Here is a 15,705-nt window from a genome sequence, read left to right as displayed (position 1 = left end):
ACGTGGCGCAGCGCGGCGTTTAAGGACCACGCAGAGACATGTATCGTTGCTGCCACACTCGGAACTGCGTCCCCGCTGTTCCTTCCTTTATTTATAGCCTTGTGCTCCGTGCCCCTTCCGGACACGCCGAGCACGCTGCTGAAACACGGAGAGCCCGCATGGCTCTCCGTTCACTCTTTACACCATCAGGAAGCATTTAAACTACTGTTAACCTTAAACTCCCCAAATATATGCTATAGGGTAGCAAACTTTATCATAAAAGCCATGCATATTAGGAAAAATCTCATCAAACCGTAAAACCTGGTTTTATGTATTAGTTGTATTTTAACTACCCAAACTGTTTATTTCAAACGTTTATGAGCCTATTGTTTTATGTATTGTTTTACAGTATAAATCATGTACTTTTATGGCTTACTTCTGGTATAGCCAATAAAGATTGTGAACTGAACTGACTATTAGATGGAAAGAGAATTCTTAAACAGTAATAACTAAAATACAAAAGGAAGAGGACAGGAGGGTAGTACTAGTTAAATGACTTTAGTGAGGTTGTTAGTTTTGTGAGGGAAAAGCCAGGGAAGTTTGTTTGTTCGGTGCACCTGTTTTCAATAATGCAGCCTTTTTCACACAGCCTGGAGTCAATGTCGCTTACGTTTCTCTTTTCCCCAAATATGAGATTGGAAAATTCAAACTAGAGAGGTATCGGGGACTTTAGTAACTTCTGGTTATTTGTAAAAAAAAAAAAAGTGATAACCGGAAGCGTTAAAAACTCACAATATAGACAAACGCATCACAGGAATTGAAACAAAAATAGGAATATCTGAATACTGTCAACAGTGGGGTACCAAAAGTCCCGCAGTGCCAGCGGTGCAGTGGGCAAGCACCAGGGGCCCGCTAAGCACAGTAAACTCTGCCCCTTACTGAGTCCCGGTAGGTTAGTCCCCGTCAAGGTATTCTGCAAGTGGGCACCCTCAAGTTTCGTTACGCCACTGCAAGTCGGCTGACAGATTCCAGCGACATGAAAATTCAACTATTAGCTTCGGACATCGCATTTAAAACGGACAGGAAATGTAAAAATATCTGATTTGGAAGTCGCCATGATATCACAGTTTTATAACTGACTGTCATGATCAACGTTATCAATAACCCTGGTACAATCACGAGTGTGAGCTAGCAATCCCGCTTCTGCCTGGTGTTGTCTCATCCTTGAGGCCTGAGGTGTCCCGCGCAGCAGCAGGAGGCTGGTTCAGGCACTCCGACAGGCGCGGCGGCGCCTCCCCTGGGAGGAGCTGGGAGCCCGGGCCTTCCTCCCTCCACGAGGCCCGCGCTGGCAGGGTGTGGGCGGGTCTCTTCTGTTGCATACACACAGAGCTAGGCGGAGCCGTAGTAAAGCGCTGTTTAGCCGGATCCTCGCCTGTGGCTGGTTTCAGAGCAGAAAGAGCGTGAGCCGCGGAGAGAGCGCCAGAGACCGCGGGATCCTCTGGCCATGGACCCGCTGCTTGCTCCCTGCCTGCTGTTGCTGGTGTCCCTTCACGCAGGTGCGAGCTGCTTCTTCATGAACTCTTTGGGGAGAGGATTAGGGGGAGTGGGCTGTTGCTAGAGCGCAAAAACACCTGCTCGTGGTGGACATACTCCGATATAGAGCGATGTTTGATGGGAACTTTTCACAGGCGCGCTGTCTCAGTTGTGCATTTGGTATTTTAATGTTTGTAAGATTAGGTTGCTCCAAACACTGCCCGGCGTTGTTCTTTGAAGAAAGGCGATGTGCTTCAGGTGTTATGTTTTTGGGGGGAGGATGGGTTACAAAGGTGTGACCTCAACCACCGAGGGACTCCTTTGAGATGTCACGATCACTGTGTGGAGATTGCATGCACGTGTGCGTGCGGTATCTGCAAGAGGCGGCGCGCGATGAGCGGAAAGTCTGGCTGTGGAGTGATTGCTCTCGCAGGTGTGCTGCGGAAGATGAACAATAACTGGCGACGCTGTATGTGGGTGACTGCACACCTTGGCAGGTTGTGAATGTAGTCAATGGGTGAGTAGCTCGTGGATGCACCTGTGTGCATCCCAAACAGCAACGTGGCAACGAATAGCTTTCAAAAAGTCTTGAGAAATGTATCTGTAACGCTCCTTTCCATAATAAGAGTGCACGTGGAGGGGTTGTGTCCACTTCCAAGATGCAAAACCGAGAGTGCAGTCGCTTCACATCCACAGCCAGTGCCTACAGACGCCGCATATTCAACCTGTTCGAGCAACTGCACCGAACTTCTTCATGCAATCACTCCTCAACCAACCCGCCTACCCCTGGTGCGCGCATCCATCCCTAGAGCCTGGAGCCTGGACCCGGTCGTACAATTGGGTTTGGTTAGTGGGGCTCCCAAGCCCGCTCTCTGCCCCAGGTATTTACACTGCGGCTCTTTTCAAGTCTATGATGGGGCTTTCTGGCGTGCCAGCTAGAGAGTGCCCGTGAAACGAAGGGGGGAATTGAAGCTCCTGACAAGCACGGGAGGCAGTCATGCCACCGGCTCCTCGGGTCTTTGGGGGGATGGGGTCCGTGGGAGTGCACTCGTTCAGTATACCTTTTGGGTTACTTGACTCCCCCCAAGTCTCTACACTGCGCAGCCGTCGTCTTTCTCACTATCCCGCACACCACCCCGGGCTGCTGGCAGTGCAGTCCGAGTACCACGCTGATGTCAGGTGTTTTTTTTTTCTTTTTTGTTCCCTGGCTGTCATATGAGCGCGTTACACAAACATCCTTTATCCTGGTGCAGCAGCCTCTCCCTCTGCGGCGAGGAGCCCATTTGCATGCCGTAACGATCTTTCCTTGTGTATGTTTTAATGTCTGAGCCTTGAGAGGCACGGGGCAGTCCCTTCTGTTCACACACACACACCACACACTTATAAAAATAATAATAACATATGTCGTAGTTTATTTTATTGTGCAGTGCTCTGTTTGATTATTGGGATCTATTTCTAAGCAAATCAGTTTTCAAGTCAACCGTGGGAATTTGAAACTGGGGCAATTTCGGAAACATGTCGTTTGTAGCAGTGATCACTACTCGAGTTACTAGTTGATAACCTACTATGTATTTTTGTGTATAATAGGTTATATATACTATTGGCAGACTTATAGCGCTATTCGCGTGGAACCATAGCACTTTATGTAGTGATTTGACATTTGTGTATTGCTTTCAACTATTGGTATTAAACGGCAGCACTTTATGAGGTGTTTTGGGGCTTCTTGCGCCCGAATCAAATCATCGACACATTGTTTTTGTTTCTTCTGAAGCATGGCTGTGTGTGCGTGTTTAGTTATGTGCCTTAATTTGTGTAAAATGCGCCTTTGTGTGCGAGGCAGGCAGCCGGACGGATTGAATTAGTTGGACTGATAGCCTGTGGTCACCCTGGATACCAGCTCAATACATTCAGTTGTCTCCCCCTCCCCAGGGAAAGGATCATGTAATTACCGCATAGGACACTCTGAAATCTATATACTTTATTAACCTTTGGGAACAAACAGAATAGCCCCTTCCTTACTCGATCTCCTGGAAACCCTTGGCACCTCGTCAAAAAGCACTATAAAATGTATGGAGCGCTGTAAAAATGCAACAGTTCAATAGCATTCTTATGTGCGGAGTAAGTCCCCTTTTCAGAGTTCAGTTGCATACCGTTTAACCTGTCCTTTGTGAATATATAGACCCAGTGCTTCCAAATGTTTATTAATGTGGTACTCTCCCCACCTTTCTCAGTATCGCATACTTTCCCTTTCCAGAGCAGGGACCCTGACCCCTCAAATTAGTGCAAAGGGTTCTGCTACAAGAGCACATTTTCCATATCATCAGCCCTTCCCAACCAGGAATGCACTCCTCATGCTGACCGACTCTTGACAGTTTCTCCAGGGGAGACTAAAGGGAACCTGGGGAGATACGTTCATATACCATTCATTGACCAAGAACAGTAGACGAGTTGGATTTTTATTAGCGAGAACATGGAGAAATGCCTGTATTTGGGCTAGCAATTATAAAACGGAAAGAAACTTCCACAGAATGGGGCGAAGTTGACGAACCATGCACGATGTGGTTATGTGCACTGAAGATCTATATGCACGCCTGTGTACCACTGATCTTCAAAGGTGATGACTTGGACAATGGACGTAGCAGTAATGTGTCTGTGTGTGATGTCCTGGTACTTTTTTAGTTCATTCACGTCATATGCTCGGAGGCAGCCCTTGCACACGTTTTATGCTGGTTGCTCGGAGCTGGCATTCAAACTGTCCTAGCCCTGTGCCCCCGTAGAAACACGTGATTTTTTTTCTTTTTTCCTCTGGTTATTGGTGTTGACGAAGGTTGCTCTGGTGCTGCTGAAACACCACAGAGAAACTGTAGAAGCAGTCATTGCTGGATCAGATAGTGCGCAGAGTTGTTAAGGTTACGGGGAACATAAGACAAAACACAAGGGGGCAGTAATCACTCGCCTGCTAGAGACATCTCAGTGGAGCTGTAGAGCCTGCTTGTGCACTTTTCTTATTCTCCGTTAATTGTGCTGGCATGTGGTTAAGGATTTTGTGTTTGCACTGTGAATTTCGTCACATGAGTGCAGAGTCAATTAGTAGTGCTAGATACTAGCTAGCCCTTTCTTGACTTCTGGTCGCGCGCCACAGGTGGTGCATACAAGGGGGGTGGTAAATGAACAAAAATTAGTGATAATGACTCATTCCCAAGTTATTAATGTACACACTTCTTCACCACCCCTTCTAACGTCCCTCTAAAATGTGTCCAGTTTAAGTCCTGGGGAAGCCATGTTAGAGTGATGTTCAAGATTCCCGCATGTGGAAATGTACACCCACTGGTTCTAAATGTAAATAATTTAGGTAGCTGGTGGCTAGAGAGCTGATGTGCATCCGGCTCTCCTTGCTGTAAGTAGACTTCTCTAAAAGTCTGTTCTCCAAATGTCTTGGGAGAGTTGAAGACTAGCTCCTGAGTCACGGAGTGCATTCAGAGGAATTAGATTGGGTGTGCTTTGTCAACATAGTGTTGAATGTGGCAGCGAGCATCATCACCCCTCTGGAAAGTAGGTTTCTGTAAGCACATCTTCAGTTCAGCAGAACTACCAGTAGATATTGCTATGCCACCTGATCTTCACACACCCCTGTGCATCTTGGGCTCAGCAACGTTAACGCAACTTAATACAAAGGCAGAGACAACAGGACAACGATTTCAGGAATAACCTTAATGTCAGTGATCACGTTTTAGTTCAAAAGATGTGTTGTTGACATATCACTGGATTTGCTAATATTGTTGCTTAAGACCAGGGTCACAAAAGCCGCCTTTCCCTAAAACAATGATAACTGTGATCAACACCAGGGCTGCCTGTTTATTTTACTAACATGTTTCCCGTTAGCATTTCCTCTGTCTATACTGGCCGTTCGTCAAACAATGGGTTAATTTTGCATGCAGTGTATATTTTGAAAATTACAATAAGCCATTGCTAACCAATCTGATTCGCTGATCCTAGCATTCAGTTGTGATGGCCCATCGTTTTTCTTTTTGAGCTGGTGAACGTTAAGGATTTTGTCATATTTGGAAGTGTGACAGCCGAGAAGCAGGACAATAAAGTGATTGCATGCCTTTTGTAAAGTGCATTCTTTCATGCTCATTATTTTAATCTCCCCTCTTTATCGCCTTTCATCTTCTTTCTTTTTTTTTTTTTTTAGCTTTTCAGTTGTTTTCAGTTTGGTAGCACTGCCATATTATTATGCTCTGTTTTACTCATTTTGCAACAAACCATGAGTTTAGGGTGGAATGGAGATTGATGCCTGGCTGTGAGTGTGGTGTGGGTAGAGATGCCTGTGGGCAGTGTAACGAGTCATCCTGCTCCAAAGCTGAATGGGCATGACTTGCAAAGGTTTAGAAACATCGCTATAAGCTTTTTAATCTCAGAGTGCCAGTTTCTCTTTGTTAATGAGAGGTTAGTTACTTTTCATTTTTACAACCTTGCGTTGTTTACAAGTTGAGCTTCTGCACATGGATAGAAGTGAGACTGTTCTGTTGATGGTCGTGTCACCAGGGGCGACAACAAGCCTGCACCTCCAGCTGCTATTGTGGAATTGCAAAGTGCATGCTTGGGAGCAACTTTTAGACCGCATTCCTCTGGCCTAACAAGACAATTACATTGATTTTTAAATGATGGGTTCATTATCTATTTAGATGTTGTGTGACGCTCTTGCTGTTATCATGTGATAACTTGGAAGACCTGAGTACCAAGCTCTAGATATTCAGGGTTCTATTTTGGTAATAAAAATTCTTGATACCTGTTACAGCTTCCTGCTGTGGGACCCTGTTTAGGATGCGCCCCGAGCTTTTCTGCACTCCTTTAAATGGTTTGTCCACTGACCTAGACATTTCCGCGATCCTGGTCATAAATGAAGGGCGCTCACAAATAAACAAGTTGATCATACTTTTTTAAAATATTAGATCTTTTATTACCCGAAAGGTAGTCTCCGTCTTGTAAAATTAGAGTTTAAAAAAACCTTGTTTAAGATGGTCCTTTCATGATCACCAACTGTCATGTAATGTGACATTTTTTTTAAGGATATATATAATATATATCTCTTTCTCTCTTTCTCCCCCCCCACCCCCTTACAGTCCCTCTTCCCTGGAAAGCTTGCACCACATACTCCTCAGGCAACAGGACCATTTTCAATTTCTTGAGCATGTGGAAAATGTATAATTTTAATAAAGCAGAAAATGTAAGAAACACAGAGTTTGAGTTCAGAGATACAAAAAGCCTGCATTTGGTAAGGATACAAGGTGTATTACGGAACGTGAATAGAAAAATGTCGAGTTTTCAGGGAAATTACATAGAGCAATGACCAGTGAGCTTTGTGATTATATCGGCAGAGTTGCAATTGTTTTAAGATGATATATCTACTGTCAGTCAAAAAATATGCATTTGAGGCCAAACTTCAAATTGTTAGTAACTTACAAGTTACTTATACTAACTTTGCAAGAGAAAGGCTACATTTTAAATAATAGTTCTGCTGGCCACTGTCCGGTATAGAGGTTAGCTGGGGGGATACAGACCACTAGGACCTAACTGAGTATGGATTAGCTTTCCAGTATTTCATTTCCTTGGGCTACCCTTCTCGCAAGGACACTGGGGTTGGGGGGCATTGGTTAGCAATGGCCTGGTTTTCTGGTGCCTTCTGTTTTGGGATTGATATAACAGATTGAGCAGTCCTGCACTTGTGGAAGAGCCAGACTGGTCTAGAAGTGCTTTCAGAGCTGTTAGTGAAGCCAGAACAATGGGTTTCTGGGGCAGTGTCATCAGTTCAAACAAGGGAAGTGGCTCATGGCAAAAGGTGTGGCTGCCCTGCACCTGGGGTGGGGAGTGGGGTGGTGATGCACACCAATGAGTCTCTTAAAATAAACCTGGTCTTTAGGCAGGGCAAAGCTCACAGTAGCGACACACGTCTGATGAATGAATTTATGGAGATTCAGAACAGTCTAATGGGGAGGCCCATCAATAAGTTTGTCCTTTGTGATGGAGGTTGATGACACTTTTAGTTGGGGTGCATTGTTAATACGTTAGAAAAGTACACTGACCTTAAATTTATTTCGGGTTTGCCATTGTGTGTTGCGAGGAGGGAATTAATAGTTTCAGTTTGCACAATGTGTGGGGCTGCATTCAGCAGTCGGCTGTTCCCCATGTGTGTGACTATCTTGTATGGCTTATTCCTCATGCTTGTCGAAGCCAGTCGAGAGCACATGGGGTGTCACACTTTCTGCAGTAAGAAGTTGAAAGATTTTCTACAGTGGCACCTCCCTTTGTCTCTGTTTCTACCTCCAGCTTAAAACTTGCGGCATGCTCGTGCTGACGCATTTGCGTTTTCAAAGGTTTCCACACACATTGTTTGTGGAAACAACAATGAACTATGCTCATCTTGAAATGCCATGATAAAGGGCTGCATAAGGAACTGCTCACTTCCTGGATCTCTTGGATAGTTCCAGTTGTTTGTGTGTTGAGGCTTTCCTTCTTTATTTGTATATTATTCAAATGTAGTTCTTCTGAATTTAGCCCCTTTCTTTGTTGCTCTGAACCAGTCCAACCCACATTGTTTCAGTGTCTGATTTCCGAAGCAAGATGGAACCCAAACAGAGTCTGTGATGTACGTTGGCTGGAATATGAGAAGAATGGATGTGGTATTTGTGTGCCAACATTTATTCTTCTTAGGCACTGCACACATACTTTGTGTGACATGAGTAACAACAAAATCGGCAGCTATGGATCCAGTAAGATGTCAGCTAGGATTAAGAATTATGTAGATGAAGCTGAGCACGTTTGTTGGTAAATCTGGGGCCACGTTATCGAGCAGCACCCCTCACTCGCTGTCTTCTTTTAAGTATGTGTGTACAAAGCTAGCAAGGGCTTTGAGTGAGTCCAAAAACCACTAAGTGTGACTTTTTTGCTCTTCTAAAATCCTATTTCATTCATTGACCTTGATGGGACCCTTCGAATTATGTTTCGTTTTGACATATGTGCTTCACCAAGAGATCATCAGTACATTAAATGAAATGACATATGACAGCAATTCAGTGGCACTACTTTAGCAATTTGTCTTCTGGAATAGTTTGGGTGCCACGAAGCATCAGTGAGCATGTCCTCAGGGTGGACCAAATGTAGTTTTAGAGAATTAGTACTACACTTGTAAAAATTTGCGAACTTTGAGGAACTATAGTTACAGGAACAGTTTTGTCCACATTGATCCAGCTGAGCCTTAAAATCTTGTCAGTAAGTAGAAAGTGATAATTTTTGTTTCTTGGGGTCCTTTCCCCCCCAAGACATTGATACACATTTAAAGGCAGCAAAACACTTGCTGTTTACTCTCTACCTCTCGCAGGCTTTTCAGTGAGTTGTATTGTACTTTGTGTTAGGTGTCTCCTGATAAAGTTTGTTTTTAATAGTGCTTCACGCGACTGCTGTTCCAAAGGGCTGGAAACCAGTGACGTAATGAAACTTGGGGAGGGGGGGAGGCTGCCAGGCCCACCACCTACCACTTTTGCTGAGGGGGCAGCCTCACCGCCTGGGCTAAGTTTACACCACTGTTGGAATCAGCAGGTGTCCCTATAAACTAATTTCTTGCACTAAATTTACTGACCTTGGAGGGCTTAGTAGGCCTTGCTGTAATTTGAACTCATGACCTTTGTATCGCCTCATTTCTTAGTGGCAAGCGTGTAACTCGGCCCTACTGGATTATAGGCATAATCATAGTGACTAGTCATGGTCACTAGCGTTGAACGCCAGGCTTTAGTAAAACTTTTCATAAGTCTCTCTAGCTCTCACCCAAGATGGCATCCAGTTGAAAAAATCACTCTCACCAGGCAGTGGGGAGTGTCTACAAATCCACACAAATGCACTTGGGATGTGCAGTGCAGGGGCCCCAATGCACAGCCCCATCGTGAATTCCACTGCCTGAATTACGGGCAGTGGAATGCGCAATGGGTGCTGCTGCACTCGCCGCACTGCCACATTGTCGCCGGCTCCATTAGGAGCCAGTGTCAATGTAAAAGGCCTGTTCACTGCAGGGCCGGGGCGGAAACGCTGTTTCCGCCCGCCAGCCATGCGGTGAACGCATAATAGGGCCTGCGGCGTTATGACTGCACTGGCGGTCTTACCGCTCATCAGACTCATAATGAAGGCCTAAGTGTACCACCCTCTGCTTGTGGTTGGACTTTTAGCTCTAGGTCACCGGCAGTATTGCTTGTCCAGCCAGGATAGATGGCTTCCGATTTCAATGACATATACACACCTTGACATCACACGATGTTAAACCAATCTCGCATCTTGGAATTTACAATTACAAACACATCATTCTCTTATCACATCACTTGACCTACCTTTTAACCTTGAATGAACAAAGTCATTCCGTGAAATTTTTGTTACTCCAGGCCATGACTGTAATGTTTGGAAATGTCGAAGGGCTGATTTCTGTAGTTCAAAATAGGTCTCGTTTTCTGGACCTTGTAGGATCTGTGCCCCCCGCCCCCCCCCCCCCCTTGGTGGTTTACTCATTTCCTGAAGTCCCCTTCGGTATTAAAAGAAGCGAAGGGGGAAATGAGCTGTAGCATCCTGGAACGAGACCTTATCCTCCTCTCCTGCATCTAAAGAAGCGCACTGCAGGGAAATGTCTTTCATTGTCCTTTCTGCCAAACATTTTCATTTTGTAGTCTATTTGTAGCCTCCGTGGGACTATTCAGATCCAGCCTCGTTCCAAATTGAATTTCTTGCTGTTTAAACACACTCTGTCTTCGCTCTCCTGAGAATGCAGAGGCCCCATGCATTTACTCACTTTGTCCTCACTGACAACACTACCATGAAATTGAAGAATTTAAAATGTGCTACCGCGTCAGAGAGGCAGAGGGTACCTTTCACCTCCGCTGCACCTATAGTGTCAGTTTATTAAAAATATGTACAACTCATCAACAAGTTTCCCTTCTGTAACCCTTCAAGATGGCGTGTTACCCTTGTTCTTATCTGGGTTAATACTCTACCTTGTGATGAGGGAGCCTCTGCAGTTTAATGGCATTTCACAGGAGTTAGAGGGCGAACTCCATTTCTATTTTAATCAAGTAGCTAATCATAAAATTGCTGTTCCTGTTTCATGGGCCTCAGCACAGGGCGGAACCTTTTACTACTTGTCACTTTCAATGAACAGATAGTACCACCCAGTGCTCTAACTTGAGGGTACATCTCTGTGCCATTTGGGTTGTTGTTCTTACCTGTGATGTTGCTGATCGGGCACCACATGGCATAGTTTCATATTGACGTGAGTCATACACTTTTGACATTTGTTGATCCACTGTGGTGTGCTTGGTGTGCTCCGACATATAATGTTACTTGCCCCCTTCTCAATATTGTCCCATCTTGTTGACTCTAGTTTGACACCTGCGTTCTCACATGCATTGTGTGATGTTCCCTGTTCCATCGTCACCTAATATCTCCTCTCCACACTGCTGCTCGACTTATTGACGATGACCATATTAACATACCTGCTGGATGCATCACTAGCTTCCTATGAAAGCCTGTTTTATTTTGAGACCTCACGTTCTCCTATAAACAACCACTCACCATGTAAGTGTCTATAGAAAGCTAATATGTACAAATCCACTTCTGGTGTTGAGGAGATGTCAAATGCAGGCTGGCACTGTATTGTAGGGCCAAATGGAGAATGTGCCAACTTTTTTACATGCTCAGTGATAGTTATACCATCCTACAATCATTTCGTACAAGTCTTCACCTATTTTCCGTTTTTATGGATCAACATGGTCTTCCTTCTAATAACTGACGTATCTTCCACTGTCCTTTGTGATGCGCCATGTTGCTAGGTCAGTTATGTATATGCTAGTTCAAAAATAACAAAAAATGTGAGCATTCTCTGGGCGTCTCTGACTTGTGAAGCAGGGGTTAGTATTATTTTTTAAATGTGGAAGTGACTGGAGCAAGGTAGGTGCTGTGTGCTCTTCTGACATGTTATCCTTGAGGTACCACTATTAAAAAGCATCTGAAATAATGTAGCTGCTTGGGAGCCTATCTTCAGTCTTCTGCCAACTGAAGGTGAGAGCAGGCCCAGAATGTTTCCACCTTTATCTCACATTTGGCATTTAGTTTTGTTTTCAAAGTTGAGACTTCTAGTCCTTGTGGCCCTTGTCCATGTCCTATAAAACTCAACAAACACATTGCAGTATCTAGTGCTCGACTCTGGAGATCAGGTAAAAGACCTGCCTCCTTTTAAAATTGCATGTGAAATTAAGACCACGAAGAAGATTGGTCTGCAGATAGATCAGAAGTGAAGGCCTTTCTTGGTCCTCATAACCGAGAGCTATCCTTTACACAGCTCCAAAAAGATCAGTGGTCGAATGGCAAAATGTTTCATCCAACTTGGGCTCCCCATTTCTCCATTTGTCTCTTGTTCCTCCTTTTCCAGGAGTTAACTTGTCTCACTATCATTTTCTCAGTTCCTGTAATGCCATTCCCTTTTTTTCCCCTTCCTATGCTTTCTTCTTCTGCAAATTCCCCTTTTCCTCTAATGCCTCCTTCATTCCTCTCCATTTGTCTGATTGTGCATGTCTCGATGCCTTACTCTTTATCGTACATCCTATACCTTTGCCTTTTCTCTCGCTAACCCACAAACAATTATAAAACGTTTAATTGCTCCTTGATGTAAACTTTGATTGTAAGAGGATGTGAGTTTTTGATATAACACCATGTGACCTGCAAGATGGGAAGAAACACGCCTCTTAGATGGTAGAAGTCCATATTGTGGCAGCGCTATAAAATGTAAGCACACATTCTGGCTGCATCATTTACTCCACAGATGAGCCTGAGACACATTAAAACTAATAGAAAAACCCCACATGCATTGAGGATGAATTATATATTCTCTATAGATTTTATGCATTTATTTGAATGTTTTTATGTAGCATGTAAACTAAGGCCTGATGTAGTCTGTACTTGCTTGAAAATGGTACTGGTATTGTTTTGGTGTTGGGTCTGTCGTTCACTTTCGACAGCTAGTGTTTTCCATCTACTTAGTTCATTGGTTTCTGCAATTTCTCACCTTAAGTTAGTTTCCTTCTGCTCTTTTCCAGTGCCGTATGCCCATCGCTAGCCAAGGTTAATTCATGATCATTGTAAGTAGAGAATGGGAGAAGCAAAAGCTGAACTCTTGTTGGTTCTTTTAGAAGTCAGCATCTGCTTAAAAGTATTACATCTGCCACCACTCTCATGAATGTCTGGATTTTCCCAGCTTCTGGTTCTCAGGAAGCATTACTTATTTCTATTGCATGACCAGGCAGAGTTGGAGCAACTTGCATTGGGGTGCTCTGCAAAAGTGTGAGGAGAACCTAGCGGAGTGAACCACGGAGTTAGTTGGTGTTGTAGAATGTTTTAGAAATGGTTTCTGCAATATTTTTTACTCACAGGCCCGAGAAATCTTTAATTCTATTTTCAGTAACCTTTACAATTTTTATCACTTACAATGTTATTTTCTCCCTCCAGCACAATGGAACACTTAAATTAGAGACTGCAGAACCAGTAAAATACATATTTGCTACTCTGACTCATGCTGTCTAGGAATCTGATTGACTGCCCTGTCTTTTCCGTCTTACAGTTTTGCTCATGGACGTACCCACTAGTCATGTGGTGTGTTAATCTTCAGTTCCTGGGTGGGGTGGTACTGTTAAGATTAGTGAGTGCCACCTGTATTGAGCATAATCATGATGGGACTATGTCCAAAGGCAAAAATTCCTGTCATAACATTGAAAAAGCTAGACTTCTAAGTTGTCTTTGGAATTTTCTGATTCAAGGCACAGCCTATGTTCGTGAAGTGCTGAAAAGTGTCACCCATTCCAAGATAAAACCAGCTTCATATGTCCTTGTGTGCTGTGAATGATGTCTGATATTAATCAAACTTTAACCATAGGGCAGCATACCATGGCCGTTGAGCCTATCGGCACTCAATGTATGTTCTTCAAAAATGAGCATTGCCGGCCCCACCCACCTCCCCCGATGAATTGCCTGCATCAAGATTGATGCTTGTGCAGGTCATTCAAGTGAATTCTTACCTCATAAAACAGTGTACTTTTTCTGTAAGTTTTTTTTGTTTTGTTTTTGTTTTTACATCTTTGAGAAATGTATTGAATCATAAAGGGATGCACAATCTTTTTCATCGTACATGCTTTCTTCTCTGAAATAGATTCCCTCAAACTCCTGCAGAGCTTATTTCAGGAGAACCATGTCTGAAATCCGACTCTGATGATACTGCACCTTCACAGGCCCCTCATAAATCCCAGCATTTACTTTTGAAATAATCTGGCAATCACACACTTGCAAGTTCCGTCCTATTGCTGCCTTAGAGCTCAACACTTCATCTAACTGTGGAAGTAATATGTACATTCCACAAAGAAAGAACTAGTGAAGAATTCACACTCACGTAATGATGGAGATTTTTTGGCCGAAGAGGGGATGCAGTACTGATAAAGGATATTTTGAAGAGTGTACTCGGTCAAAGTGTTCTGCTAATAGAATAAGGCAGTGGTAAAGACGGAAAAAGCCAACTATGAGAGAACCAGCTCGGTAGGTTGAAATAACGCTGCTCAGTCTACAAGTGCCCAGTTAGCCAGAGAAGAAAAAGCTGTAGCATGGCGCGATATGAGAGGGTAGGTGGGAGCCAGCGAGAAAAGAGCCATGTAAGACCTGGAAATCTGCCAGTGAATCCAGAAGGGCCTTAAACAGCTGGGCAAACATGCTATCCTTATCATAGGCCCCTTACTAAGAATCAAAAATGGAGCTAGATGGAGCGTTGTGTAGTTAACTCGGAAGTCACTATTTCTAGGCTTCCTGCAGAATATCACATCCTAATATTCTGCCAATGCAGGGACAAATATGCATTAAAGCAAACACTTGCGTACAATTGTGGTCCTGGCTGTTTAAGATGAGAGAGATTGTTTTAGGAGGCATGCTCGTAGGCACAAACATGGTTCAAAGAGTGCAGACAGTCGTATTATACACAGGAACATTGCCTTGTTTTGTGCTGATCTTTTTCCCCAGTAATTTGACACACACATCATTATATACGCAGGCACACCTTAAAGCTTACCTGATTGAATGCAGGATCTCCATGAAAGCAGTTTATTCCCACAATATCTCCATTAATTTGACAAACGTGCCTGAATGTGATGCAAGCCGAGCACTTGATCAGGCAGACTACATTAACTGGAAACATTTTGGTTCACTTAGAATCTCTGTTTGATCTATATTTACTGATTATGTGACTTCTATATAGATATATTGTGAAAAGTTAGCAAACTGAGACACGCCCTGAAAGTGAATCTAGTTGAGTGCTGAAAGACTTCTAATTTGTAAAACTCATTTTTTTAATGATAGAGGTTCTCTTCATACATGTCGTTTTTGGAGGATTGATCACACTGCAGGACTAAGTCTTCCTTTTTGCAAAGATGATAAAATGTTGAAAACAAACGCTAAAAAATATGTATCGGTTACATGATCGCCGTTTGAGGCTCGTGGAGGCATGTCTGCTACGCTCACTTGTAAAGTGTTCTTCTGCATACAAGAAATGTGCTGGCTTATCCACTCTGATCGAGTAGTTTGGATTTGAGAAGCTTCTGCTGTTTACTGTTTTCGCATCCACTTCTTGGTGTGGAGCATTGCTATGCAAGATATGTAAGTGGAGTCTGTATTAACCTAGCTAGAAATCCTGGCGTTTGTAGAATTTTTGTAGTACTCTCCTGTATCTACAAGTTGTTCCTTATCTGTGAATACCGTTCTTTAGTTAGTACTACTAGACTTCATTTTCAGCTCTTCTGCTGCACTAACCGCCATTAAATGGTGAAACATTTGTATTACTAACTCCTGTGAACTGTTTCTGTGTTTGAAGAACTTCTAATCCAGAACCATGATTGTAGTGGTAGGCTATTAAATCATATAGAAAGGCCCAACATGGATAAAGGGCCAGATGTAGCACCAAACCAAATTGCGAGTTGCAATTTGCGAGTCCATCCGACTCGCAAATTGCAACTCGCAATTTGGTGTGCAGTACGGTGTCTCAGACACCGACTGCGACTCGCTATGGGGTCGCAATGACCCACCTCATGAATATTCATGAGGGGGGTCGCAAATTGCGGCCCCATAGCG

The 15,705-nt window shown here is 43.8% G+C and overlaps 1 protein-coding gene across 1 annotated transcript in view; it reads left to right on the top strand.

Annotated features, from left to right (window-relative positions):
- The first annotated feature begins 1,360 nt into the window (after positions 1-1,360).
- The window catches only part of KIT (KIT proto-oncogene, receptor tyrosine kinase), a 112,621-nt gene continuing 98,276 nt past the window's right edge, over positions 1,361-15,705 (top strand). Inside the window, exon 1 of the mRNA XM_069201159.1 lies at positions 1,361-1,535. Within this exon, the coding sequence (XP_069057260.1) occupies positions 1,484-1,535 (52 nt within the window). The 5' untranslated portion in view covers positions 1,361-1,483. The remainder of the gene's footprint in view (positions 1,536-15,705) is intronic.

The sequence above is a fragment of the Pleurodeles waltl genome, chromosome 1_2, assembly GCF_031143425.1.
Source record: "Pleurodeles waltl isolate 20211129_DDA chromosome 1_2, aPleWal1.hap1.20221129, whole genome shotgun sequence".
Taxonomy (NCBI): Eukaryota; Metazoa; Chordata; class Amphibia; order Caudata; family Salamandridae; genus Pleurodeles; species Pleurodeles waltl.
Note: the sequence above shows the minus strand (reverse complement) of the source record. Positions and strands in the feature narration are given on the sequence as shown.